This window comes from Festucalex cinctus, chromosome 6 (assembly GCF_051991245.1).
Source record: "Festucalex cinctus isolate MCC-2025b chromosome 6, RoL_Fcin_1.0, whole genome shotgun sequence".
NCBI lineage: Eukaryota > Metazoa > Chordata > Actinopteri > Syngnathiformes > Syngnathidae > Festucalex > Festucalex cinctus.
In genome coordinates this window covers 25,092,338-25,117,882 of record NC_135416.1, presented here as the reverse complement: position 1 = coordinate 25,117,882, position 25,545 = coordinate 25,092,338, and the positions used below count along the sequence as shown (strand labels likewise).

General features: G+C 38.7%; 2 protein-coding genes across 3 annotated transcripts; one reads left to right on the top strand and one right to left on the bottom strand.

Moving 5' to 3' along the window:
- Positions 1-384: 384 nt before the first annotated feature.
- Positions 385-25,524, bottom strand: krt222 (keratin 222). Of its 2 annotated transcripts, none has more exons than XM_077524957.1 (10): positions 24,375-25,524; positions 24,065-24,282; positions 18,563-18,645; positions 17,906-18,059; positions 13,430-13,687; positions 12,587-12,712; positions 9,504-9,724; positions 6,460-6,683; positions 6,298-6,394; positions 385-1,725 (listed from the first exon to the last, which is right to left on the bottom strand). In XM_077524957.1, coding segments are annotated over exons 1-10 (1,596 nt in total). In that variant the 5' UTR covers positions 24,376-25,524; the 3' UTR covers positions 385-1,511. The 2 variants fall into 2 exon arrangements, with proteins under 2 accessions (XP_077381083.1, XP_077381082.1); XM_077524956.1 differs by having other exon boundaries at positions 24,481-25,524.
- LOC144020283 (uncharacterized) lies at positions 20,882-22,328 on the top strand. Its single transcript, XM_077523595.1, has 5 exons — positions 20,882-21,494; positions 21,633-21,679; positions 21,720-21,770; positions 21,847-21,880; positions 22,036-22,328. Exons 1-5 carry the CDS (start codon positions 21,368-21,370, stop codon positions 22,326-22,328), a joined length of 552 nt encoding a protein of 183 aa, XP_077379721.1. The 5' UTR covers positions 20,882-21,367.
- Positions 25,525-25,545: the final 21 nt, after the last annotated feature.

Here is a 25,545-nt window from a genome sequence, read left to right as displayed (position 1 = left end):
GGCAAATGCGCAATCTTGATCATGTACAGGCTACAAATAATCTGTGGAAGGAAACTAGCACCTTTCTTGTACAGCGTGATGTTTTGTGCTATTAGATAAAGTAACATATACAGTTCATTAATGATGTAGATTGTATAATATTGTGATGAATCATGAGAAAGTTTGCAAGAATAAAATCAGAATTAATTGTAATCTCAAAGCAAACAACTGCTGAGATGCAATAGATCATACTATTTATTGCACTACAATGTAAACAGTGTATTCTGTTTTTTTTGCCTATATACTTTTTTTTTTTTTTAAATGAATAAACATGTTGAGCTTTTGTCAATGCACACCAATGTGAATGTCTAAATCTCAGAGGAAGTCAATGTAAACAAACCAGACTACCATCATATTCACTTTATTTGTAAACTGAAAACATAATATTTCATTCATAAATTACAGACGTATGCCGACTCCAAATGAACAATGTGTGCATCTTTAGATAATCTAAATTCAAGCAGTACTGCATCAAACTGAAATGCTTGAAAGAGGAAGCAGAATTTCGTGGAAATGAAATGCATTGTGGCCACTATGCAGTAGTTATTTTTGACCACATGCAAATGCATTCAAAGGTGTAAGCATATGTTGCATTTAAACATCTGGGCAAAATATACCGTTGTACAGTTCATACAGTATTATAGCACACCGCATTAACTATGTACAAATGCTGCCACCATCTGGTTAAAACAGGCTCTGCACACGGACCATAAACTGAATTACTCTACTGGGGTGTGAGGCTGTGTCAAAGGTTATGACTTGAATAAGAGACTTGAATATCCCAGCAATGACTTTTTAAGTGCATTAAGGTATAGCTGTGCAAATGTTCAGGGACTGTATGACCATAAATTACACTATGTCATGAATTCCTGTTGAATAAAATCACAATATCAAAAGTTAATGAAAGGAGTGGATTCAATCAACAGCAATTTGTAAAGAGCAGATATTTAACATGATCTCTAAATCAAACAATTTGAGTGGTGTACTGAATGGACAAATGAGACAATGAAATTAAAATGAGCACTAAAAGAAATAGCCTCAATCACAGTCATTTAACACAATCTAATTTTTCTCGTACTAAACAAAAATAAAACTGAAGAGAAGGCAGAGGGCCTTTTTTTTTTTTTTAAATATATATATATATATATATTTTTAAGTATGTTAATTAGACCAAAATAGAGGAAATCATTTCTTAGACTTATCATATGGAATACCTTTAATTTGCTCATATAAATTTTATTTGGAGGATAATGCTGCCAACACTTATTTTTAAAATAATGTTTGACTTTTGAAATTAATTGCTAATGAATTGCTGTTTTTATTTTGAGCTATTCCATGAATTGGCAAACAAGTGAAGTGCAAACGCATTCCTGTCAAATTTTGTCATCCAAGACGGACTTCAGTATCAAATCAATATGCATATCTCAACGTCAGACAGCTGTACAAGGCAGGAACTCCGGTATTCACTCAATTTACGGCGTGATAGTGGCACTGCTGCGAGATCTTTTCATGACGAGCCGCACCTCGACATCCGGGAGGCTGTCTTGTTTAGTCTGGGCACACCCTTCGTCTGCCGCAGCCATGTGCAGGTCGAAGCGCAGGGACACAGACTTCTTGCGGAGTTTCGGATTGCCCCTGAAGAACGAGTTCTCCCACTGTTTGATCACCTTGTCAATCTTTTCCGTCCTGGAGGAAAAGTCATTTTTGTATATTGATGAGCATTATGCATATTATATGACTTCATATTCGTCTTCCATAATTTTTGTGAATATGATTGTGAATGTTAATTGAAGAATAGTGTGTCCTGCTATTCTCGGAGAATAGGGACTGAGTCCAGCTTCAAATATCAAAATAGTAACTGACGCCTCCAAATAAGGTTTGCTATAAATGGCAATGGATGGCACAAAATGGTGGCAAAGCACTACTTTTGTCTAAATCAGTGCTTCTCAATTATTTTCTGTCATGCCCCCCCTAGTAAGAAGAAAACATCTCGTGCCCCTACCCTCACGCGACTATAAATAGTATCATTTGTCTATAAAATTGTTATAAGCACACCTCTATCTGCATAACACCGTATCCGTATTAACGTATAAGAGAATAAAAAAAAAATATATATATGGACCAACTTACAACAAAGAATAGCTTTATTAACTGTAACAGAAAAGATTAAAAGTGCATCTGAAATTCAAAAATAAAATAAAATCCTTAATTATACTATAAACATTTTTTGACTGACCATGTCAAACGATATGATACGGAAAAATAAAATTACATAAAATCAATAAATAATAATGCATTCAAACTGATCACCAACATTAACTCAGGAGCACTATATTAAAAAAAAACTTTAACCTGCAAAACAAAAATATAAAATAATTTTTTATTTTTTTATTTATTTTTTTGCTGTGTGCAAAGTGCACATGCGCAGTACAAACAAAACCCCAACAGCACTGAGTGAATGCTCCCTGCGCACACCCTGCCAATAATGGCAGCGCCACTGCCCCCTAATGTAGTGGAGGTGCAATTGCACTTTATTCTAGGACAGTAAAAAAAAAAAAAAAAAAAAAAAAAAAAAAAAAAAAAAAATCAAAATAAAGAAAATAAAAAAGCATGTTCCCCGAGATCAAACGCGCCCCCCTTGATGGAGCCTCGCGCCCACCTCACTATTTGAGAAGCACTGGTCTAAATAAAGCTGTAAACTCACTTAAATGCACCACCTTGTCACTAAGTTGCTACAAAACGGCACCAAAGCTGTTATTTTATTGCATACCATGCTTAAATTGCTTTGGCCTGACTACAAAAACGCCAAACAGGAGTTGTTGTTGTTTTTTATTTTTATTAGAGCTGTCAAACGATTACATTTTAATCAGATTAATTACATCTTAAAATTTTGATTAATCATGATTAATCGCTTAGTTAAAAAGTACGGAAGAGGCTTTTTTAATCAACATTTTTTTGTCCACCAAATTTGAAGAGCACAGGTGTTAATTCTTTCGACATTTAATGTCTTCATCATTTTTTGATCCACTGCACACACTCTTTCTCCTCTTTTTCTAATCAGTTAATTTACCAGAGATGGGAAAAACCTGTTCAAGAAAGTAAAAACCCTGCCGGAGTTTAGCTTTAGCCACCGGTGCTTCTCATAATGACCTCGTTTACCATTCTGGACCTGGATTTCCCATCTCTATTAATTACTTGCAAAATTAAAAACGGGGGGAAAATAATCCCAATATTTTGACATGAACAAATATTCTGAATGTCATACACAAATATTTATTAAATGCTTTACTTTAATGCATGTAGTTGTGTTTATTTCTCAATCAATCTGTGCTACCTTTAACGCAACCGTCCGCTGTCAAGCTAAAGTATAATCTGTGGTCAAAATTACCATATTTTCTGCACTGTAAGGCGCACCTAAAAGCCTTTAATTTTCTCAAAAACTGACAGTATAATCAGGTGCGCCTTATATGTGGCTCAATATTGGTTAAGTACGGCTACCATAGTCAGGGGGTATCACCGAAGTAACAGCAGTTAGGACGGTAGTACCACACCTGAACAAGGCTGAGAAATATTGTAGATATGGATAGTAACATTTGAACAATATTGAGTTATTGTTATATTGTTAATACGGAGCCATATTGTGACTGCACTACCGGTAACTTGTTTTGGGAAAGTTGTCAGAATGCTGGTTTGTATTAAATTACCGCTCATAAATATTGACTGACTCATCTGTTTTGTTCAGATTCCCTTTAGCACAGCTCCATCTATTGCAGGGGTGGCAAACTGCAGTCCTCGAGGGCCGGAGTCCTGCAGGTTTTATAGATTTCCCTACTCAAAGTGCAGCTGATTCCAATTAACAGGCTCGTTATCAGGCTTCTGCAGAGCTTGCTGATGAGCTGATCATGAATCAGCTGTGTTGAAGAAGGGAAATATCCAAAACCTGCAGGACTGCAGCCCTCGAAGACCGGATCTCACCACCCCTGATCTATTATACGCTTAATGCAACCCCAGCCACTGCAGTAGCTTCTACCCTATGCGCCTTATAATGCGGTGCACCTTATATGTGGAAAAAGTTTTAAAATATGTCATTCAGTGAAGGTGCGCTTTATAATGCGGTGCACCTTATAGTGCGGAAAATACGGTAATAGTGCTATTAATCTGCGTTAATACATAATTTATGCGATAATTTTTTGTGATTAATGAATTGACAGCGCTATTTTTTTATGTTTGTTTATTTGTTTGTTTTTATAGGGTGATTGTATTTTCATTTTTTTAAAATGAGGACACTCGGCCGAGCCTCGCGATACTTTACTCAAAGATGCCATACAATTGAACTATTGATTGTATTTCAACACATTCTAATTGGTCCCATGAAAAACAATTGCAATCGGACTTTTTCATGAATTTATAAAACACCCCCAGACGCCTGGATGTCCGGGCAAAAGACGACGTTTGGTCACCATTTCGTAGCACCATGTACTAACTGCTAGCTAGTGAGCTGCTGACTCACATGACATGGGTTAACAGTTAGCACCCTGGAACATGAATGTGATATATGTTAAAATTTTAGTGGAAGTGAAATGGTACTGTATATTTCGGAAAAGCAATAGTGGAGTTCAAAGCTGTTGTGAATGATTACACAATGACAAAGTGAGATTTGTTATTTAATTAACGTTGCTATAACTGTTATAACTGTACTTCTACATAGGGATGTAACGATAACAGCAATATCGTGATATCGCCATATTAAAACTGCCACAATATATCGTCGTCATCGTCACGATATTAAAAGCAGTGCATCTGTTAAAAAAAAAGTCGGGTTGATTTCCATTTGTGCAGTGCAAGCACCCTCTGGTGGCTCGTTTTTTAGTGCAGTTTAATTTTCACAAGGCATGTTTTGGCCCTTATATGTTTAAAATCCACGATAATGGTCAGATGAAGGGGAATGAAATATGCTTGTGAGCAGAGTCAATATGTGAAGGGACTCTATTGTATTTATTAATTTCTTATTTAATTTTAGTAATTATTTATTTATTAATTTATTTATTGTATTAATAATAAAAATGTATCAATTTATTGTCATGTTTGTATTAGTGCCTCTATCTCTCTCTCTCTCTCTCTCTCTCTCTCTCTCTCTCTCTCTCTCTCTCTCTCTCTCATATATATATAATGTTTTTATATAAATAACACAATATTGTTTTTGTTTTTTTTGGTATGAGCTTTTTTTCTCTTTTTTTTTTTTTTTTTACAATATTGAGACCTTCTTTTGTATCGCCAACCTCCCCACAATATTGTGATAATTATCGTATCGTGACCTAACCTTCATATCGTGATAATATCGTATCGTGATGTTTGAATATCGTTACATCCCTACTACTACATAATCATTACCAAATTAATTAAACTAAGAAGAGATAATTGGGGGGGTTTTCTCAGCATTTTTGTTATAACAAATGTTGGCCAATGAGATTTAGTTGATGTTTGTATGTTGGTTTGGCATCAAAAGTGACAGTTTATACTCATATCTACCAAAATGATTTGTATAGCTTTTAGCTATATGTACCATATGTATGTTAGGTAATGGTGGAACAAAGTATGTACCATGCATTACTAAACATCCATCATCATCTAACGTGATCATATGAAAAATAATGACGCTCATGACAAGGTCTTTGAATGACATCTCAACAACTGTTTTTAAATTTAGACAAGTGGAACATTATGAGGTGTCAAGATACATAAGAACATGTGGAAGGCCCCATACATGTGTGTGTAATGTGACTTCTGGCGCCTGAGGCAGTTCCAAAAAAAATAAAATTCCACTCATGTCTGGTCTGTCAACAGCAGGTGCCGCACCTTGAAGACACCACACTAGGCGGGACTCACAACATCAAACAAAAGTCATTAAAGGGCAGAACAGTTCCCAAGCAGCCTGAAGATGAATCATCCATGGGAATCTAAAGCAGCAGACGTTTTGTACGCCTCACAAATTGCTCAGGGTGTAAAAGACGGGGTGGGGAGGACGTTGGTGATTGTTGCTTTGTGGGCGGATGGATGACTTCATAAAAGCGCAGTCAATCAATGCTTTTGACAGTTTGCAATTTTGCGGTGTTATGGCATCTGCAGAAAACTATTGATTTAATTGAAAAACATTATCTGTTGGAATGGAAAGTGATTTCTAAGTATGACGTGGCAGAAAATGAATTTGGTGCTGACAAGCAGTTTAAAGAGGGGAAGAACATTGGTCGGCCCACTTACTCGACAGTGCCGCGGCCCTCTGCACTCTCCTGCACTATGTTACCCTGAAGAATCTCCTGAGTCTTCACAGTGAAGATTGGTAAATGTTTATCTTGCTCTGGTTTTGGAAGAAAGCTCGAATGATGAAACAGGTCTTGACACTGATATTTGTGTACGTGTTACCTGTGAGGATCACAAGACTCTGTGGCCGATGGAGTACGGAGCTTTCCTTTAGATTGTTGTCCTCTTGTATTAGTGAAGTTGTTTCAGGCAGAGGTTCGGATTTTGGTTCATCTGGAGTGATAGTGGGGTCACTGAAACCATTCTCCAAACTTCTTATATCCGATTCCACCAAAGACGATCTCAAGAGCTGCAAACGCATCTGCTGCTCATTGTGGCCCATGTACCTGCAGAAATGAAGCAACATTCCGATGAAGATGTGTTTTTTTCCCTTTTCTGTTTCTTTTCGTCGACTCAGTGCCACAATTTTGGGGGTATAATTAAACACACAGTTGGTGTGAACTGGTATTTAAGCACCCTGCCCTGATATTGCAACATAGACTTTTACAAAGCCTGTATCCCACGGAGGCGCGAATGCTTGCAAGTGTTTGCGAAAGTAGCGCATGTCGATTTCTCGTTAGGGATCGTTCAAAGTTGCAATTGTTAACCAGACGTTCACCAGATGGTCACCTAAATGTTAATGTTTTTTCTTGTTGCAAGGAAAAGGGAACAAAAGTAACCATATTCAAAATTTCCTTTTCCAAGTTAATTCTGAACATGTTCAAAAATCCGGCGAACGTTTTGCAAACTTGAACAAACTCTGACAAGAAATCAACATTCGTTAACCTTCGCAAACAATCACTTCCACACAGTCTGGTATTGATTTTCAGCTCAATGATGAACTAAAACTGCAATAAACTTCTTCTCCTAACTCGAAGATGTCAAACTCAAGGCCTGTGGACCAGATCCGACAAGCACACTACTAGGGATGTTACGATATCCAAACATCACAATACGATATCATCACGATATGAAGCTCACGATACGATAATTATCACGATATTGTGGGGAGGTTGGCGATATTTAAAAAAGGTCACAATTATTCATCCATCCATCCATTTTTTGAACCGCTTGCTCCTCACTAGGGTCGCGGGGGTGCTGGAGCCTATCCCAGCTGGCTATGGGCAGTAGTGGTTGCCCCTTGCCAGCCAATTGCAGTTAAAAGGCAGCGATGTCCGTTATCGAACCCATGACCACATGCTTTGTGACTTCATGTTCTAACTGCTCAACCACACAGGAAGAACGGTCACAATATTGTAAGAAAAAAAAAAAAAAAAAAAGCTCTCATACCAAAAAACGCATAATATAGTGCTTTTGTACATAACAGCAATGTATATAAACCACCTGCAAGCTCTAATAACAATATTGAGGTGCTTACTTGTTAATGCACGCACACATTGAGTTCCTCCACATATTGACTTGTTTCACAAGCATATTATGTTCTCCTTCATCTGGCAATTAGCACAGATTTTAAACATATAAGGCCAAAACATCCCTAATGAAAATTAAACTATTAAACTAGCCACCAGGGGGTGCTAGAACTGCACAAATGGAAATCAACCTGACCTTTTTTTAACAGATGTGCTCCCTTTCAATATTGTGAACATGACGACGACGACGGCATTGTGGTTTTAATATCACAATATCACGATATTGTCCTTATTGTTACATCACTACACACTACACCAAATAAAATGCATGTACTTCATGTTTCTACCTAAATAGTTAGTTCTTTTCTTTTTGGCTGAAAATCTGTACCAAAATATACATTTCGCTCAGAAAGCATTTTCCCCTTCTTTACATAATGATATTGGATTAATATTTGGTTGGCTAAATTTTCCCTGAGTATATATATATATATATATATATATATATATATATATATATATATATATATATATATATATATATATATATATATATAATTGGATGGATAGATAAAATTATGATGAAATGTGAGGAAAAATGTTTTCATGTAATAATTAATATGATTTTCACATCATAATAGCCATCAGTGTATATCTGATTTTTACTTACTGACCAGGATAATGGTATGTTCTTATGTTGATACTTAATTGTTTTTAAAGAAAATTCAGGGAATAAGATGCCAGAGATATTTGCACTTGTATTCTTTATATCCAATGCCTAATCCAATACTAGAAAAAGAGTTATAAGTCTTGTAAAAAACATTTTGCCACTTACTGTTGACTGAAAACGACACCACAGTCGTTCCCTGTTTCCTGCGTGACGTCAACTTCAGTCGACAGAAAGTGGCAAAATGTATTTTTAACGGCATTGATTGTAATCACATTCATTATAAACAAAATATCTTCTGACTGTTGAAAATGGCCAAATGCGTCAAGTATCCGTAGAAAGTGCTCTATAAATAAAGTTGATTTGGGTTGAGTTGAGAATCAGGGTGAAACCATTACTACAAAGTGGCCCGGTGATGAAACTGAGTGACACACCTGCTCTAGGCTGCTAAACACAAAATGTGACTGTGAACAGTTTGTCTTCAAGTGGTGACATTATTGCCGGAGACATCAACAAAGGAAGTAAATCCAACCATCCATCCTTTGTAGAACTGATTTCTAAAAGACAACTGCAATGACCAACACAAGTCCAAATAAGCTTTTGTCAAGAGTCAGATAACAATGGAGTGTTGTCGTATGACGTCACCTTCCACAAATCAACTCAATGCGAAAGATGCCAGGATTTATGTAGTCAGTCTAAGATGTGAATCCCAGACCACCCACTTGCCCTCTATCGAGGCACTTCCTGTTCAGTGTGTCTCCAATGATGCAATAGAATGACGCCTCGCCACAAGAACACGAGGTGATAATTACTCTTCTCTATTAATTATGCTTGCTCTAGCATGTCAGGGACATTATGAAATCAGAAAACACCTTTCAAGATTATACAACTTTTTCTGTGAACTGTAAACTTGTACAGACGTTTTTGTTTGCCATGGAATGAAACATATTGTTCCTAAGAAGACCTATGAGGGAACAAAAAAAATCCCCCAATAAAACAGGTAAGTGCAGGCAGTGAATATGTGCTGCCTGCCTGAATCCAATGAAAAGCATTGATTTGACAGTGTGTGAGTCGTGACCGTACTTGATTGCTGAAACCAGGTACTCCTCCCTGGAAGCCCCCCCATCCCTCACCTGCCCTCTTCTCGTTCCAGCAGCCGTCTATAGGTGGAGATCTCTCGTTCCAGTCGGATCTTTGTGTTGAGCATCTGGCTGTGGCGCAGACGCTGTGCGGCCAGTCCATTCCTCACTTGCTCCAGCTCGCCCTCCAGCCCAGCGATCACTTGGGAGAGTTCCTGCAGCTGGCTGGAGTACAGCTGCTGGGTGTTCTGGAGGGAGTTCTCCAAGCCTTTCTCCTGGAGAAGCAACAAGGGTCCAGTTGTAATAATCACTTGAGTAAACCAAGCCCAATTGCGAATGTGGTACTCCATAGCCTCCCAGTAGTACATATGGTTAGCTGCCTCAGAATAATGGGCTTTTTTTGCTGATTGCCTTTTGCTGTTTTGATGGCTGGTTCACTGGCCTGCATAAATGCAGATATATTTAATGTTTGGATGAGAAAGCAAATAAATATATGGTAAGCAAGCAGTATTATTTCTGTTAGGATAAAAAGTTACACTGTCAGAGTAAATTTACTTGAGTATTAGGATGGATGTTGAAGCATCCTTGAGCAACATACCGAACCCCAGTTTCTCTTGATGCTGTTGTAGTCAAAATGTTAAGTGCTTTGAGGACCTTGTAAGGTGGAAAAGCACTATATAAGTTAAATACTGTTTACATTTTTAACACTGACACTAATGTAATACACTTATAAGTGTTTAACTCATTCACTGCCAGCCATTTTACTCACGTGATGTTACATTCAATAATTATATATAAACCGAATCTACCAAATGACAGAATAGACTCCCTACTTTTTGCCTCGTCCCGTTCTTTTATAATTGACAGTAGAAAAATGTAGGTTGCACAAAATACAGCCATTTCTCCCATGGACTGAAACTGTGTTTATTTCGTATAAAATGGGGCAATGATGTCATCGACCGGTGGTTGGGCATCAGTAAAGTTGTTTCCAAGTTTGATATTTACAGTGGAGCATAATCAGATTCGCCCCCATTTAGCACCGCTCTAAAAAATACAATTTACAAGTATACTTGTCAAAGGCAGTGAATGTTAAACACCAGAGTTAACCCGTAGGCAATATTGTGACCCATTTTGGGCTTTTTGGTGGTTCTGACCAAGTCATTTCAAAATAAGATACTGCCTACGGATTACGTGTAGTTTGACAGCGATAATTTTTAAACACTGACACTAGTGTACTGTAGTTTACTTTCAACACTACTCAGTGTTTACCAGTGTAGACGTTTTAACACTATATAGCAGGGGTGTCAAACTCAGGGGCCGCATGGTGTAAAATATATTACCAAGTGGGCCGCGTCTGTAAAATAATGGTATATAACTTAAAAACGATTGCCGTCAATTATACACAGATTTTCGTTATTTGTGTGCCAGACTTAAATTACGGAACTCAACTGTCATCATATTGTTCCGAAAAATAACACAAATGCGAATGGCACGCGGCAACACTTGTGCCTGTATGAGTTCCGGCCGTGTTAAATCTACCTGCTTTGCATTTATATATTATTCCCAGTAGGGCTGCACAATATATAAAAAAAATATCGATATCGCGATATTGGCCCTTGCAATATGCATATCGCAAAGGCATGCAATAAGTTTTATATGGAATTTTATGCTTTTTATTTGAATTTGACCAGTCAGATGCTAACTAAAATGTGCATCGCCATCCAATAGTTGAAAATTATCAAGACATAATTGCAATTAATTAACTAAGATTACATTAAGGTTGCTTATTTTGCCGCATGAAACATGTTTTTCTTTCATTAGATAATACAAATGTAATTTCTTTAGTTACATGTTAAATATCGCAATAATATCGATATCGCTATGTTCAGCAAGTATATCGCATATCGCATGTTTTTCCAATATCGTGCAGCCCTAATTCCCAGAATGCATTGCGCAGCGCAGTTAATGACATTATAAGGATGTTAATCCTTGTCATATCTATTTGTGTAATTTGTGTCATATTTAGCAAGTTTATATTGATCTATGATTTAAAAAATAAATAATAATAACAATAATAATAATAATAATAATAATAATAATAATAATAATAAAACAAACCATAACATTAAGTTGTGTGTAAAATAATGACATCCGGGACCATTCCCCTTACAAGTTGCATTGCTCATCTGAGGACTGCTTGTTAACGTACAAATTGATTATGTTTTGATTGTGTATGGCTGATTAATTACAATTTATTTTAATTTTTTACATTAAAAAAATCCTCCCGCGGGCCGGATGTTTGACACCCCTGCTATGTAGTATACAGTCACACTTTGACAAGTGTATAATTTACACTCATTGGTGTGGACACATATAAACACTTTTCTAGTGCACAGGAAATTATATAGAGTAAATCTGACTCTATTTAGAGTGGGGCCAAGTAGACTCAGTTTTGGAGTAATATTTACATTTGGAAGAGAGTAAAATAAAGTATTGAAAAAAAAAAATAGAGTTCACTGAAGGGTTGAGGAACTAACTCATGAGCTTCAGCTTGGGAGACCGCCATAATACCAATGAGCGATGCCTCTCCTACTGTTGCTTGTTTAATGTTATATCCAAGAAGAGACCAAAAACAGTTTTTGCTCTTGGAGTTACGAAGATTCCAGCTGACACAAGCAAAATACTACACACAACAAGAGCTGTGCAGCTCAGGGAGTCGATTGGCTGTCTCCCAAGCTGAATGTCGTGAGTTTGTTCCTCAACCCTTCAGTGCCTTTTTTTTTTCCCCAGTTCTTTATTTTACTCTCTTCCAAGTGTAAATATTACTCTAAAACTGAGTCTATTTGGTCCCACTCTATATAGAGTCAAATTTACTCTACAGAATTAACAGTTAACACTCAATGTTAATCTAACACTGACAATTTTTCTTTGTAGACTGGAGCATAGAGTAATCACTGGCACTACCAGTCATCAAAAGAAATGTGTCTCACAGCTCAACGCAATAATACATGAAAGACATCCTGACCTGATGAATTGAGTGTGGTGATGTTATTAGTTTTATATGTGATCACATTTGCAAAGTTGTTGTGCCATCCCAAGTAAGAGCACTGGTGGTTATGATGTTTGTGTTTCCTTACCAAGGCATGCAGGGTCTCAATCTCCACCTGAAGGGAGTGCCACTGCTTGCGAGCTTCAGCTAACTCTGCCCGAGCCTCCCTTAGCGCGTTGCTACCCAGGCTAACCTGTGTCCATGCTGCTTCCTCCTGAGATGGGAGTTAAGATGGTACATATGTGTTAATGGAGTGTCTGGTGTGGATTCTTAGAACTGATCCATACAAAGTGAAAGAAGAAAGAGCACAATAGGAACTATTTCCAAGCCTGTACAATTCCAACTGGCACAGAGTCAAGAGGAAAAGAAGTCACAGGTTGTGTGCTCTTGATTGTGTGAAAGTTGCAGTGCCAACCTTTGAGTTTGTATTCACATGCAGTTGTGCCAGCTGTGTTGACACACTGTGCAGCTGCTTTCACACCCATCCACACCCACTAAGATACAACGAAGCACTCATGCCGTGTCTCAGCTATGACAATATTTACACATAAAAAGAAAAAACTTCACTCCATCTTGAGTGAGACTGTTTCAGTGTTGTGTGTCATTCAAATGATGTGAATATTTACTCACAATTATACACCTCAGATCAAATATTTACTCAAAATCAACATGCAGATCAAAAAGAAACAACATGCAGTATGATTGGCTGAAGTTCTAGTGAGTGACTGTAAGTTACAGCAAAGTAACCGTGGGAAACTATCCATGCAAATGAAGCAAATGGACTGAAGGAAACATATAACAGATAAAGACAGACATTTTCTGTGTCATAGGAGTCCTGAAACTCAAACTGTTTACTGCGTAAGCCTTGATCCTCACAACACATCACAGCAGGAAAAACAAATGCTGAGTGATGATTCAGGAAGACATGTACCTCGATGTGTGTTGTTGGTGCAGCAGTAGCTCCGGCTTCAGACTGGCTCGGCCCGGGATAGCTGTGAAGCAGACGTGAGCCGAGGCGTCTCTCATTCGGGTTGGGAAGCCGGTTCAGGTTGCACTGAGCTCTGATTTGGTCGAGGAGTTTGGTGAGCTCCATCCCTGCGCCATCCTCTTCCTGTTTACCTGCTACCGAGGTCGCTGCTAACAGAGCATCGCATGAGGGGGATCGCTGCAGCTGCAGAGCTCGGGCTGCCTGCAAGCAGCCAACCAGAGGGGAGGGGGCAGGAGGGAGTGAGCGGGATGCAGCAGAGAAGATGGAAGTGGGAAGTGAGAGATGGAGGGACACAGGGACTGTTCGTGAAAGATGCAATGGCAGTTCAATTGCGGTGTGTATTAAGTCGAAATGGAAGAACACAATGTTTTAGTGTCATGTCTTAGTTTTTGAGTTCTTTAGCAAGTTGGTATGAATGATTACACAAAAACATAACACTAGTTTTCTACTAACTTTTGTGGTTAAAATGCTTCCATGTTGGACAACCATGCTCATGCATGAGAAAATCCACTTTGAGCAATTCATTTGATCACTTTGGCAATACTGTACCAACATTGAAGCAGTGATGAACAGCCAGATAAAAATATATTGTACAAAAAGTACACAAAATAAATGTGCTATCAGTATCAACAAAAAGTAAATACAAATATATTTTCTTCCATGCTACATGCAGCTCTACAAATGTGTCTTGTATAGGGCTCTTAATGAATACAAAGGTGACTTGAGATAAGCCGTTGTGTCGCTGTGACCTGTCCTAACTTGACATCTTTCTATTGCTGCTTTTCCATTATTCCCGTACGGCATGTTACTACACCACACCTCACGCAACCACACCACACCCATCTCTTTTCTATTACAACTGGGGGAAGGGGGCGGGAACATTTGAACTGTCCAAGCCAAGCTTGCACTCTCGCAGTGCGTGCGGATCTGAGATAACATTTCACGAGTGGCAAGTCGTGCCAACATTGAACCATATTTACAATTTAATATAGACCACCATGGATGAAATATTGCGATTCACGACCGGCTTGCGAAGCTATTTCTGAAGAGAGTCTCATTCAAGTGAATGGGAACAGCGTTGTGCACTTGCGATTTTTATTTAAACCACAAACATTACAAATCCATCCACAAGTACCTTTTAAATTGTACATATAGTTCAGCGTTGTTGTAAAACATTATTATATTTATTGTATATATTGTATTCTTTTTAACCTTGCTCTCACAAGATTAATTCTCGCAGTGTTTGTGAGTTCACAAACTCTGGAGAATACATCTTGTAACTCTCCCGCTGATAACCGCCGTTCCCGAGCCACTGGTGGTTCGGACCAGTCGGAGCGACATTGTGTTTGGGGGCGGGACATGCCACTGTGACGAAACCAGGAAGCCAGCGCCGACGCCGGAGCTAACAAACAAAACTAACGTGGACGAATGGACGCTACAATTAATTCTGTTCTCGCAGAATTACTCACCGTTTCCTTGCTGAATGTTGAATAGCAAGAGGCGCTTCGTGCATTTCTAGCTGGTAAGATGTGCTTTTCCTGCCTTCAACAAGAACGAACACGAAATTTTCACCTGTTGTTGTGATTGGTTAAAACAAATGTGTAGAATGTCGCATCATCCAATCAGCTCGAATTATTGTACAGAATGTCCCGTCCAAAATTACTGTGGAGAGATACCAGATGGCTGTGATTGGCTGGAAACCAGTCCAGGGTATACCCTGCCTACTGCCCAAAGCCAGCTGAGATAGGCTCCAGCACCCCCCGCGACCCTTGTGAAGAATAAGCGGTCAAGAAGATGGATGGATGGTTGGTTGGTCTGTGTGTGTGTGTGGGGTGAGTGTGTGAGTGTTTTTTTTTTTTTTTTTTTTTTAAACACCATAACTAAGAATCATATTTATAATAAGTACTTTAAATATCTAGCCATACAGCGGGTCCTAAACAGTGGTTACAAACGACCCGCTCGGCCTCGAAAGAGTCCCATGGAGATGCTCATGTCCGGGGACAATGCCGTTTCGATGTGGAACCGATCCGGTGGAAAAACGCCATATTTATCTGCACTCTGGCACATTTTTCTGGTTGAAGACAGTTAACACCATCGGGTCAAACATTTTCACATGGGCTAGGCTGAGCCGTCCCCCCATGTGGGTGGGCAGTATGAGACAGTATAAGAGTAGAACCCACTGTGAATGGATTAGACCTTCTTCTGCATCCAGCAGAAAAGGTGTGGTGCATTTTCTGTGCTGTCTATTCAATCTTACTGGCATCCAGTAAATAGTTCAACTGAGAAAATGCAGTCTGTTGGTTGTTATTATTAGTATAGTGAGCATTAAAGATAAAAGAACAGGTGCAAGTTCCCAGTAGAACTATAGAGTCTCTATTTCGTTTCAATTGAAATGTCAACAATATGCACACACCCCCAATGCTACCCCTAGAATACAAATGGCAGAACCTCATTCACATGCACCCAACACACAATATCAAGTCATCGAGCATATTTGTGGAGTTGGTTGTAGCATGTAAAAATAAATTCTATGCACTTTTGGGGATGTATAACATTGAGGATACAAGGATTTTTGGCACTTAAAATAAAAAAAATGGACTTGTTTCACAATTGGTGCGTTCCTGCCTGATTGTCTGCAGGGGAAAAGATCTGAGTCGATCTCAGTTAACTATCTCATGCAATGAGTATTGTGTAATCAGTAATTCTAGCTGGCATATTGTGTAATCAAAATAATAATAATAAAAAAACTTTCTACATGTGGGCCTGTATTTTTGTTCCCAGGGCAAGTATCGTTCAAAGCACATGGATGGAATTTTTTTTTTCTTTTATCATTTTTTTTAAATAATAACTTGCACAGGTAGAATTGGGCGTAAGAGGGCATTTACCATTGTGTGACGTTGCGGGATGTAACTAAGCCGTTTCCCGTTCAATCATAGTGACATCCCCCGTTTGCATTAAAATCATGGTGGTGGGAGCATAAATCAGCTTCCCATTCCAGAAGCAGAAATACACTTGTTGGGGTCCGTGCAGGACATTGGCGCGTAAATTGCAAGATTTCGCCTTGCGGGTGATGTCGTCAGCGCCGCATGTGACGCGGGCAATTGGAAAACGCCTCAATTATCCCCATGACCGTGTGTGACATCCACTCTCCTCCAAACAGTCGTGCGGATCAGTCAGGGCAATGCGATTAAAATGATAGTGATTGCACTTTGTTAAATGAACTGATTTCTACAATGATTCAGAGGGATTGGCCCACGTTGTTGATATATTTATGAATGAAATAGATGACATCAACCACACACGTCTGTGGTGTGCCGAATCTGCCTGCCTTCAGCTCTATCAAACACACCAAAATTGCATTGCGCCACTGGATAGACTGTTTTTTGCGAGTCTAAAATCTAGCCTATGTTTTTCACCAAATTGGAGATGTGTGTTTACTAGGGGTGTTAAAAAAAATCGATTCGGCAATATATCGCGATACTACATTGCGCAATTCTCGAATCGATTCAATTGGCGGCTGAATCGATTTTTAAACTTCCATTTTTAATGGAAAAATATTATAAAAAAAAATAACAAAACGTCTTACTTCGGGTTAGGATTCACACCTTGAGCATGGAAGAATGTTATATGAACGGAACATTAAGCCTTAATATTTTATTTTAATGCTGTTCAAACATTAAACAGATTACAACCTGTATAAGACTGAAGTTTCAGATAAATAAATAATACATTTTCATACAAATCTTACACTGTACAAGTTTACTGTTTAGTATTTTCTAAATTTCAATAAAAATAATCGCAACAATCTACTTGTAAATTCGGATCGGGATTAATCGGTATGGAATCGAATCGTGACCTGTGAATCGTGATACGAATCGAATCATCAGGTACTAGGCAATTCACACCCCTAGTGTTTACCAAATTTATCAAAACACTAAACTAGACAATTTATGCTTGTATAATTGTTTTAATTTGCAGAAGTGCATTAAGAATGGGGGCAAGAGGTAAGTAATTTATTTTATTCAAGTTACATAAAAGTATACTGAAAATACTCTTATGATAATTTTGTCATTAAAAATATGGTTTTGATGTTATTATTGTCAGTGCTTCAACTACCTAAGCTCTACATTAAGAAATAAAATATATAAATAAACGTATGAAATCGCTGCCGTCGGACCAAATCCTTGTACCTCCAAAATTGTTACTTTTCAGAAGACCCCAAAAATGGCACAAAAGCAAAAAAAAAAAAAAAGCCATTTTCAACACTTTAGATTGGCCAAAAATTTGTAAAAATGACACCCACACGTGTGGATTGACCAGAAATATAGATTTTTGGAATAATATGGAATGCTAATTGTGACTTATGAGGTTTCGGCTCAACGCCAACGATTTATTACTCAAGTACAGAAAAGTCATGACCTGATATTCTTGGTTTATATCCTGAAGCGCTGTCATAGACTGATGAATGTCTGCCTGCAGAATCATGTTGCTCTGCTCAGTCTTCTTCTTTGTCTCCCTCAGCACAGCCACCTGTTGCTCCAGACGCATGGTGTTACGTTCTTCCGTGTCACACCTGTAATGTGCATGGAGAATATTATGACTGTCATCACTCTCTGTACAAACATTTGAAGAATGGGGTATTCCTAATTCAACACGATCCATATATTTACAAAAGCTATTAACATTTCACTTGACATGCATGATGAGTTTCCATTACACGTCAAGTGTCACTTGTCAACAAATTACATTTCATAGTCTAGTTTGGAAAATAATACATTGAAATGGCTCATTAATGTTGACATTTTAGATGCTAATTGAAGGGGAAAAAAATAGTATAAGCATGATGCACATGTGAATGAAAATCACATCACATATAATACCTTTGAATTAATAAAATATTATTTACAAAATATGATATACAGCAAATATTTGCCCATTTTATGGTGTATGTTCACAATCTGGCCTCATGGGAGTACAGTTTTGTGACACTTGCTATCATCAAATTTCTCTTTAATAGTTCAAATGCTAATAAATGGCTGAGAACTTTTAGGAATGGTGCAGGCACGTAGAGCTGACCTGGCCTGGATAGCAGCCGCTCTGGACTTCATGCCTTCAGATTGCAATGCCAACTGGGCATTCTCCATCAATAGTTTGCCAACCTAGCAAAGCAAGCAAACACAATTACAACCCCAATGCAGTCTTCCTTCCTTCCTTCCATCCATCCATCCATCCATCCATCCATCCATCCATCCATCCATCCATCCATCCATCCATCCATCCATCCATCCATCCATCCATCCATCCATCCATCCAAAGATTCCAGCTCGTTCCTTTTCCATTGAGCTCTGAAAATATTTGCACACCGAACAAACATTTAAGCAGACAGTGAGAGTAGTCAGTCCAGTCACATTTTTTTCACCCTTAAACTCGGGGTAACAGGGTCACTGTTAATTGTAATACCAATGTTTCATCATTCGTACTTATTTTGGTTATATACACTTTACATGAAGAGTATAAGATGCATTCAAATGAATAACAATTAAAAACATTTGGTGCCTGGGCAGATGAAGTTTCCGATACATGTAGCTTGTTACTGACATTCGACGTGCCGTGCACTTGAGCCAAGTGAGGCAATGTCCTAAAAATGACTGCCGAAGCATGCAGTGTGTAGGAGTTGGCGCTGGCTTTGTGCATTACTGTACTAGTGTACTGCCTGATGTAGGACGGGAGTGGAACAGTTTTGTCCCACATGACAATATTTTTTGTTGTTTTCTTAGTGCCATTCTACTTTTTCTTTTTTTTCTTTTTTTTAATAATTAAGCTCTATGTAAGATCTAATTGGACCGAATGAGAACAAGAAAGTATATAATTAGCATTGTTACGCTTGAATTTAGCTTGGGCAGGAAGTGGAATATACTGTATATTGACTTCTTATTCTAAGAGTTGAAATTTAAAAACAGGAAATAACATAAAACAACAAAATATAAAATAACAGGCTGTGATCTAAAATTTGTCTCAAAAATCAAATGTCAATGCTGAAGTCTTCCACATTTGTTTTAGCATGAGTGCAGAACACATCCGGGACAAGACACACCCGTGTTTAAAGAGAGCCAAATAAAGTACAACAAGGAATATGCAAACCGTTTATAGGATTAAGAGTACAGTACACTCATTATGTGTGGGTTTCAATGCACTCAATACTCCTGAGCCTTCATAAGCCCCTACGAGATCAGTGGATCAAAAACTACTTAATGTGTTAGCAGATGAATAGGATAAATTAATGTGCACCAAATTAAACCAAAAGCAAAAATAATCTTGTGCATTTATATGAAAGGCATAAAAGAGGAGCAAGCGGTTGAAGCTGCTGTGTATGCGAAAACATTAGAAAAACTTACTGTGTGAAAACATGATGAAATGTAACTACCGGGAAAACACTTTTGGAACTATTAAAGTAAATCAACAGATACATGCAAAATAACCATGACATTAATTAAAACCATAAAGGGAATGATTTGATAATTAGGTGAAGCTTGAAGGCACATGTTATTTCTTTTTATTTTTAAAATTCCTACCATGTTTTGACATGCATCTCCTACGACATAATTCATCCAATTCACATTATTAAAAAAAATAAAATAAAAAAACTCGATTGTGATCGTATTTATTTCCATTCCCAATATACATCCATCCATCCATTAACCCAATATACAGTTTTCCCAAACATTTAACAAAAAAAATAAAAAATCACCATTCAAGTTATTAACCATTCATTCCCATTGGTGCATTAAACTTTACACATTTACATAAGTTCTATTTTAAACTAAATTAATTTGGCTCATTCAATTCACATTGGGCATGATTTTCTACATGCCAACATTTTGAACATATGCACAATTTTTAAAAATTTCACACCAAAAAAAACAAAAAAACAAACATATTCAGACATATTCTACAATATTCTCCCTCAACATTACTTGACTGATTCAAACTATTCTAAATTCAACATGTTTAGATTCATTCAAACCAACTAATTTATTATTCCCATTCAGAAAAATCACGTCATTTCACCTCCAGTGTCCATATCATTCCATATCATTCATTCCAAATAATTCCACATCATTCCACATGCTTCAATGTTTTTAGTACATTCAGCCTTTCAACGTTCACGTATAATTTCTCCCGAAATTGCAAATGTCTAGGATGGATGGATAGTTCCTGTTTTCATTGTGACAGTTTGCCTTCATGTGTCCCTCTCTGGCTCAGTTCCAAGTAATGAGACTCATAATTGCATAATCAGCTATAATAGTCACTTAGCCTTAATTACATTTGTTTAAATTGCAGCTCACACACAAGGAAAATTAACTTTTTACAAACTAGGAACTTTATGTATCACTTTAACTCTTTGACCGCCATAAACGTTTAAAGACGTTCAGTATAAACCTAGAATTGGCCGCCATAGACGTTAATTGACGTCTACTATGTTTTTTTATGGAAACGGGTGGAGGAAAGCCTTGGGCAGCTGTGCTCCAAGTATCAAGCCGATCGGGTTACTATAATGAGTATTCCTGGCCACTAGATGGCTGTGATGAGTCTTTTGGACAAGATCGGGTAGGAGACAACAGTAGAAGAAGAGAGGCTGAGCTAGAGTGTTGAGGGGGAGAGAATGGCTAACTTGGCTAAGGGAGTCAAAAAGGCTACAGATGGCAATCAGCTCACGCTTGATCCTTATTTTCAAAGCTCAAAAGCATCGACCAGTGCTCAAGAGCACAGTGATGACGGAGTTAAGTCATAGTTGAAGCGGTGACGCGGCCGTTTCGACCACGTCCTAAGGCCCCACCGGCTAGCGATGCTAATAACGTCCTAAGGCCGCACCGGCTAGCGATGCTAACACCGGAGAAAAGTGGTGCACAACTTAGCACGTCTGCACAGATGACGTTTCATCGGACGATGACGACTCCTATGGGTCCGATGCACGACAGTCTTGGACAGTCTTCCAAAGAACGTGAAGGTAAGCGCTAACATGCTAAGAGATGGCTAGTAAGATTACTTTACTAACTTTTCGGCGATCTGCGAGCAGCGTGTGTAAATGTGCTGATATACACTAGAACATCTATTACCTATACAAACGTAAATGTATATTTTATAGATCGTGCTCACAGCAACGTCCGACCGCTGGTTCTACGACAAAGAAAGGTAAAAAAAAACAAAAACGTTTTCAATACACCGCAACAAGCTCCCCCTCATAGGGCCCAAAGTGACCCTTCTCACAGTGAGCAGAACAAAGGTAAAAGGAAAAAAAAAAAAGATTCTCCACAGCTCTAATAAAGTATTTGATGGTAAACGTCTTCTATAATTTACAGAATGTGCATCAACCAATACATCCAAGAAAAAAAGGTAAACATGCACACACACACGCACACCTACACACACACACACACACACACACACACACACACACACACACACACACACACACACACACACACACACACACACATTGCATCACAGTGCTCTAAAATAATATATGATATTGAAATGTATATTTGCAGATCCCAAAGATTCTGGCTGGCTTGAAGTTGATGTTGGCTGGCAGCCAACCATCTTCCCCTTTGCTGCAAAACCAGGACCAAGGGATGCTGCAGCAGAGCTGAATTCCCACCTGCCAGCTGACATCCTGGAGCTCTTCATCACGGATGAACTTCTCCAGCACATCGTTCATCATACCAACCTCTACGCAAATCAGTCCATGCAGAAGCAGACTGACAAAAATTGTTGCGCACGTGTAAATAGTTTGCAAAGAGTTTTCCAAATTGTTTGTTCGGATTGCTACTGTTGCATGTAAATAAACTGTTATTTTGCAATCAAATTTTTTTTTTTATTGTTGGGGTAGTGTTTTATAGAAGTTTAAGTGTTTGTAGAATCACTCATGCAAAAAAAAAAGTGCCAAATTCACTAGAGTGCATGAAATAACATCGTTTCACAAAAAGCTGGATTTCTCCGTATTTTGGAAGAAAATAGAGGATTTGGGTGAAACGAAGGTGTTTTCTATTGTTGATTACTGAAGATCCGAATAAGGTAGAAACAAACTTTTTTTTTAGATGAAAGATGAGACTTCAATCTTTCATTTGGTAGTATCCGCGTTTCCATAGTCCTAACACAACATTTTCTGTGGAGCTTGAAAGATCGGTAAAATTCTGTAAATCAGCTGGCAGTATAGGGGTTACCTTTTCCGAAAATGGCTGGCAGTCAAAGAGTTAAAGGGGCACGATGCAAGATTCAGAGTTTTCGCACATTTGCGACCCCTCTGGCGAAACGTGGAATGGACCCCAGCGACGTGCACACGGCCAAGAGCGTGCGCGACTTTTCGGGCACGAGCAAACCTCCAAGTTAATCGAACAAACGTAAACAGGGAGCACAATGCCTTTTTCTTGGGATCAATAATGTCTACAGAGGTAAGAAACGTATTCATCTTCAAGTTACTTTGTATGTGAAAGTCATTTGGGTGACAAAAGCTTACGTAATTACAAGCTTCCAAACGTAAATAGTGCATTCCGTGAATCTGATGACATTGAGGATAGCAGCTAATATGCCCAAGTTAGGAGACATTAGTTAGCGACCGTGTGGTAGTTTTATTCTGCACTGCTAATCATAAATAGACCCTATCGTATTTTCGTTACGAAGTCTTACCTTTTTAGCAAAAAGTCAGCAAGCTGTGGGTCCCGTTTCATCCCCAGGATAGCTCTTAGCTCTCTACACCTGACGAACGCTGCTCCTATATTTATCCGCGTCCTCCCATGACGCTGGTCTGAAAGTTTTTTACTTCTCTTTGTCTTCCGTGGAGTCTCCACAAGGGATTGAGACGTATCGGGTGCAAGTCTCTTCAAGTCCATCTTGAATTAGCTGTCCTGTCCGTGAAGTTGCGTGAACATCGCGAGAGCTAACAGGGACAATAGCGTGCACGCACATGACGTCATGCTCAGAGCAAAAGCTAAAGTTTCCAGCCCGAACGCTCCAACATTTTTTCCTTTTACAGAAAAATAGGGGCAGCAGTCATGCAGTCATCGTGCCACAGTCGTGCCTCCTCTCCATTGTACAATTCTTAAAACATGTGCGGGTGAAAAATATGGTTATTTTAACACTCAAATTTCAGTCGAATCTTGCATCGTGGACCTTTAAATGAGATATATTTACACATTTCAGTTTGCAAAAGTTTTCCAATTTGCTCACAATCAAAAATTTTCCATCATCATCTCTGTGCATTCAAACAACTTTATGGCTAGAGAGGAAAAGTTATTTGAATGGTGCTGCTACATTGATAACAGCGCAAACATGTATGTTTGCAACTGCATGTAGGCTATTAAGGCCCCTGTGGCTTTTTGTGTTGTCTGTTCATGTAAAGTGTCATAATATGATGAGTCCCTGTATGACAGCAGTGAATTTTACACAGTCAAACAGCCTCAGCGTCTGTCAGAATAGTCAGTGTTTTTAGGTACAAAATATTTTTTTTTATGCCAGTGAACAAAGCGTCAAGTAGATCACACATAATCACACGTTTGATTAATTATTGATTTTTCTTACCTGAGCACGGAGTTCTTTCACAGCTTCTTCCTGCTTGGACCATTGCTGCGAGCGCAAAGTGTTTCTCATGCCCCTTTTAGCTATCTGCGCTTCCAATTGTTGGTTGGTCTCCTGCAGCATGTTCACCTGCTCCAGGAAGCCCTTCAAACGAGTGTTCAGTCCCCACATGATCTGACTGGAGTTCTGAAGCGAGTCCATGCTGAATGTAGACGTTAGCACTAGAAGACACCCACCATTTCAGTCAAAAGCCAGACATTATTGGCCCTACTATCGTTGGTCATTTTTGAAGAAACACTGCACATGTACTTACTTGGTTCTCAGCAGACGTGGTAACTTCTACAGCTAACAGTCACACTTGTTTTAGGGCACGCTTTCAGAGGCGTGAACTGAGTAAATGTTTACCCAGTGATACTCACGTGAGCTAACGTTGCCTCCCAAGCATAAAGGACAAAAATTATGGTCAAAAGAAGAGAACAAAATTCTCCCAGTCTGTTCTACTCGGTTGCAAGAAACCAAAGAACATCTCCTCTCCTCACAGCTTAGCACATTCCTCTGCAGAGGACTGGTCAATACTTTCGTCTTCCCGCTGTGCATCAGCTGGCCCCTGAGACGCAGACTGTGATCAGCGTGTCCTTAGAACATGTGATGTGCCGTCATGCAGTCTCGACGGTCAACTGCAGCAGTGAGCCTCTACGCTCACAAACACAGAAAATAGGTGAGGGGAGAGCAGTGGGGGTCAAACACGGCGCTTACATCACGAGCAGCACTCTGGGACCCTTTGTCCGTTCTGATCCAGGATTACTTAGCTGCTTTCAAACACACTGCAACACAATGTCCAGGGAGACCCATTGACATGACATGTCATTGGTTGTTTACATAGAAATTAGGTTCATTAAGGTCACAGTTAGGCAGTGTTGAGCTGCGGAGACACACGGTTTTCTTACCGTGTCTCACTGTATGTTTATTGTCTGCTTGTTTTTTACTAATTAAATCAATCTTAAATTCAAGAACGGACTCAAGTGGAATACTAACAACCAGGATAAAGTTCAGTGGATGCGCGTAAGCCACACACCAACACTGACTATTGCTCAATGACCATTAAAGAACAACTTATGTCTGATTGTAAGGTTGAACGATTTATTTCCACATTGTTACAGTTTTTTTCAACCAAATAAATCATATGGAGCAAACCTGTCATTACAGGGTTCTTTTTAAAACCAATAAGTAAAAGACTAATAGCCAGCAACAAGAAATTCAGACTGATTCCCTGGTGCCTGGTCAATAATCTCTCGCATCCGTCCGACCGATCGACCAAACAACAAACACTGCAGTTTCATTCAAATTCTTGAGTACATAAAGTCTATTTCCAATAAATCAAATTGGTCCACTAATAGCTAACATCTTTAAGAAAGCCAATCAAGGACTTTTCTACATCAGACAACTCAAACAATTCAATACAAAACCGCATCTCCTAATCCATT

Excerpts from the sequence above, each read along its gene's own strand:
- LOC144020283 (XM_077523595.1), top strand. The coding sequence starts at position 21,368 with ATGCTAACACCGGAGAAAAGTGGTGCACAACTTAGCACGTCTGCACAG. Across the intron at positions 21,680-21,719 it reads TGGTTCTACGACAAAGAAAG|CTCCCCCTCATAGGGCCCAA; the intron begins GTAAAAAAAAAC and ends CACCGCAACAAG. Across the intron at positions 21,881-22,035 it reads AATACATCCAAGAAAAAAAG|ATCCCAAAGATTCTGGCTGG; the intron begins GTAAACATGCAC and ends GTATATTTGCAG.
- krt222 (XM_077524956.1), bottom strand. The coding sequence starts at position 24,658 with ATGCACAGCGGGAAGACGAAAGTATTGACCAGTCCTCTGCAGAGGAAT. Across the intron at positions 24,283-24,480 it reads GGGAGGCAACGTTAGCTCAC|TGCTAACGTCTACATTCAGC; the intron begins GTGAGTATCACT and ends GGTGTCTTCTAG. Across the intron at positions 1,726-6,297 it reads GAGGGCCGCGGCACTGTCGA|GACGGAAAAGATTGACAAGG; the intron begins GTAAGTGGGCCG and ends CTTTTCCTCCAG.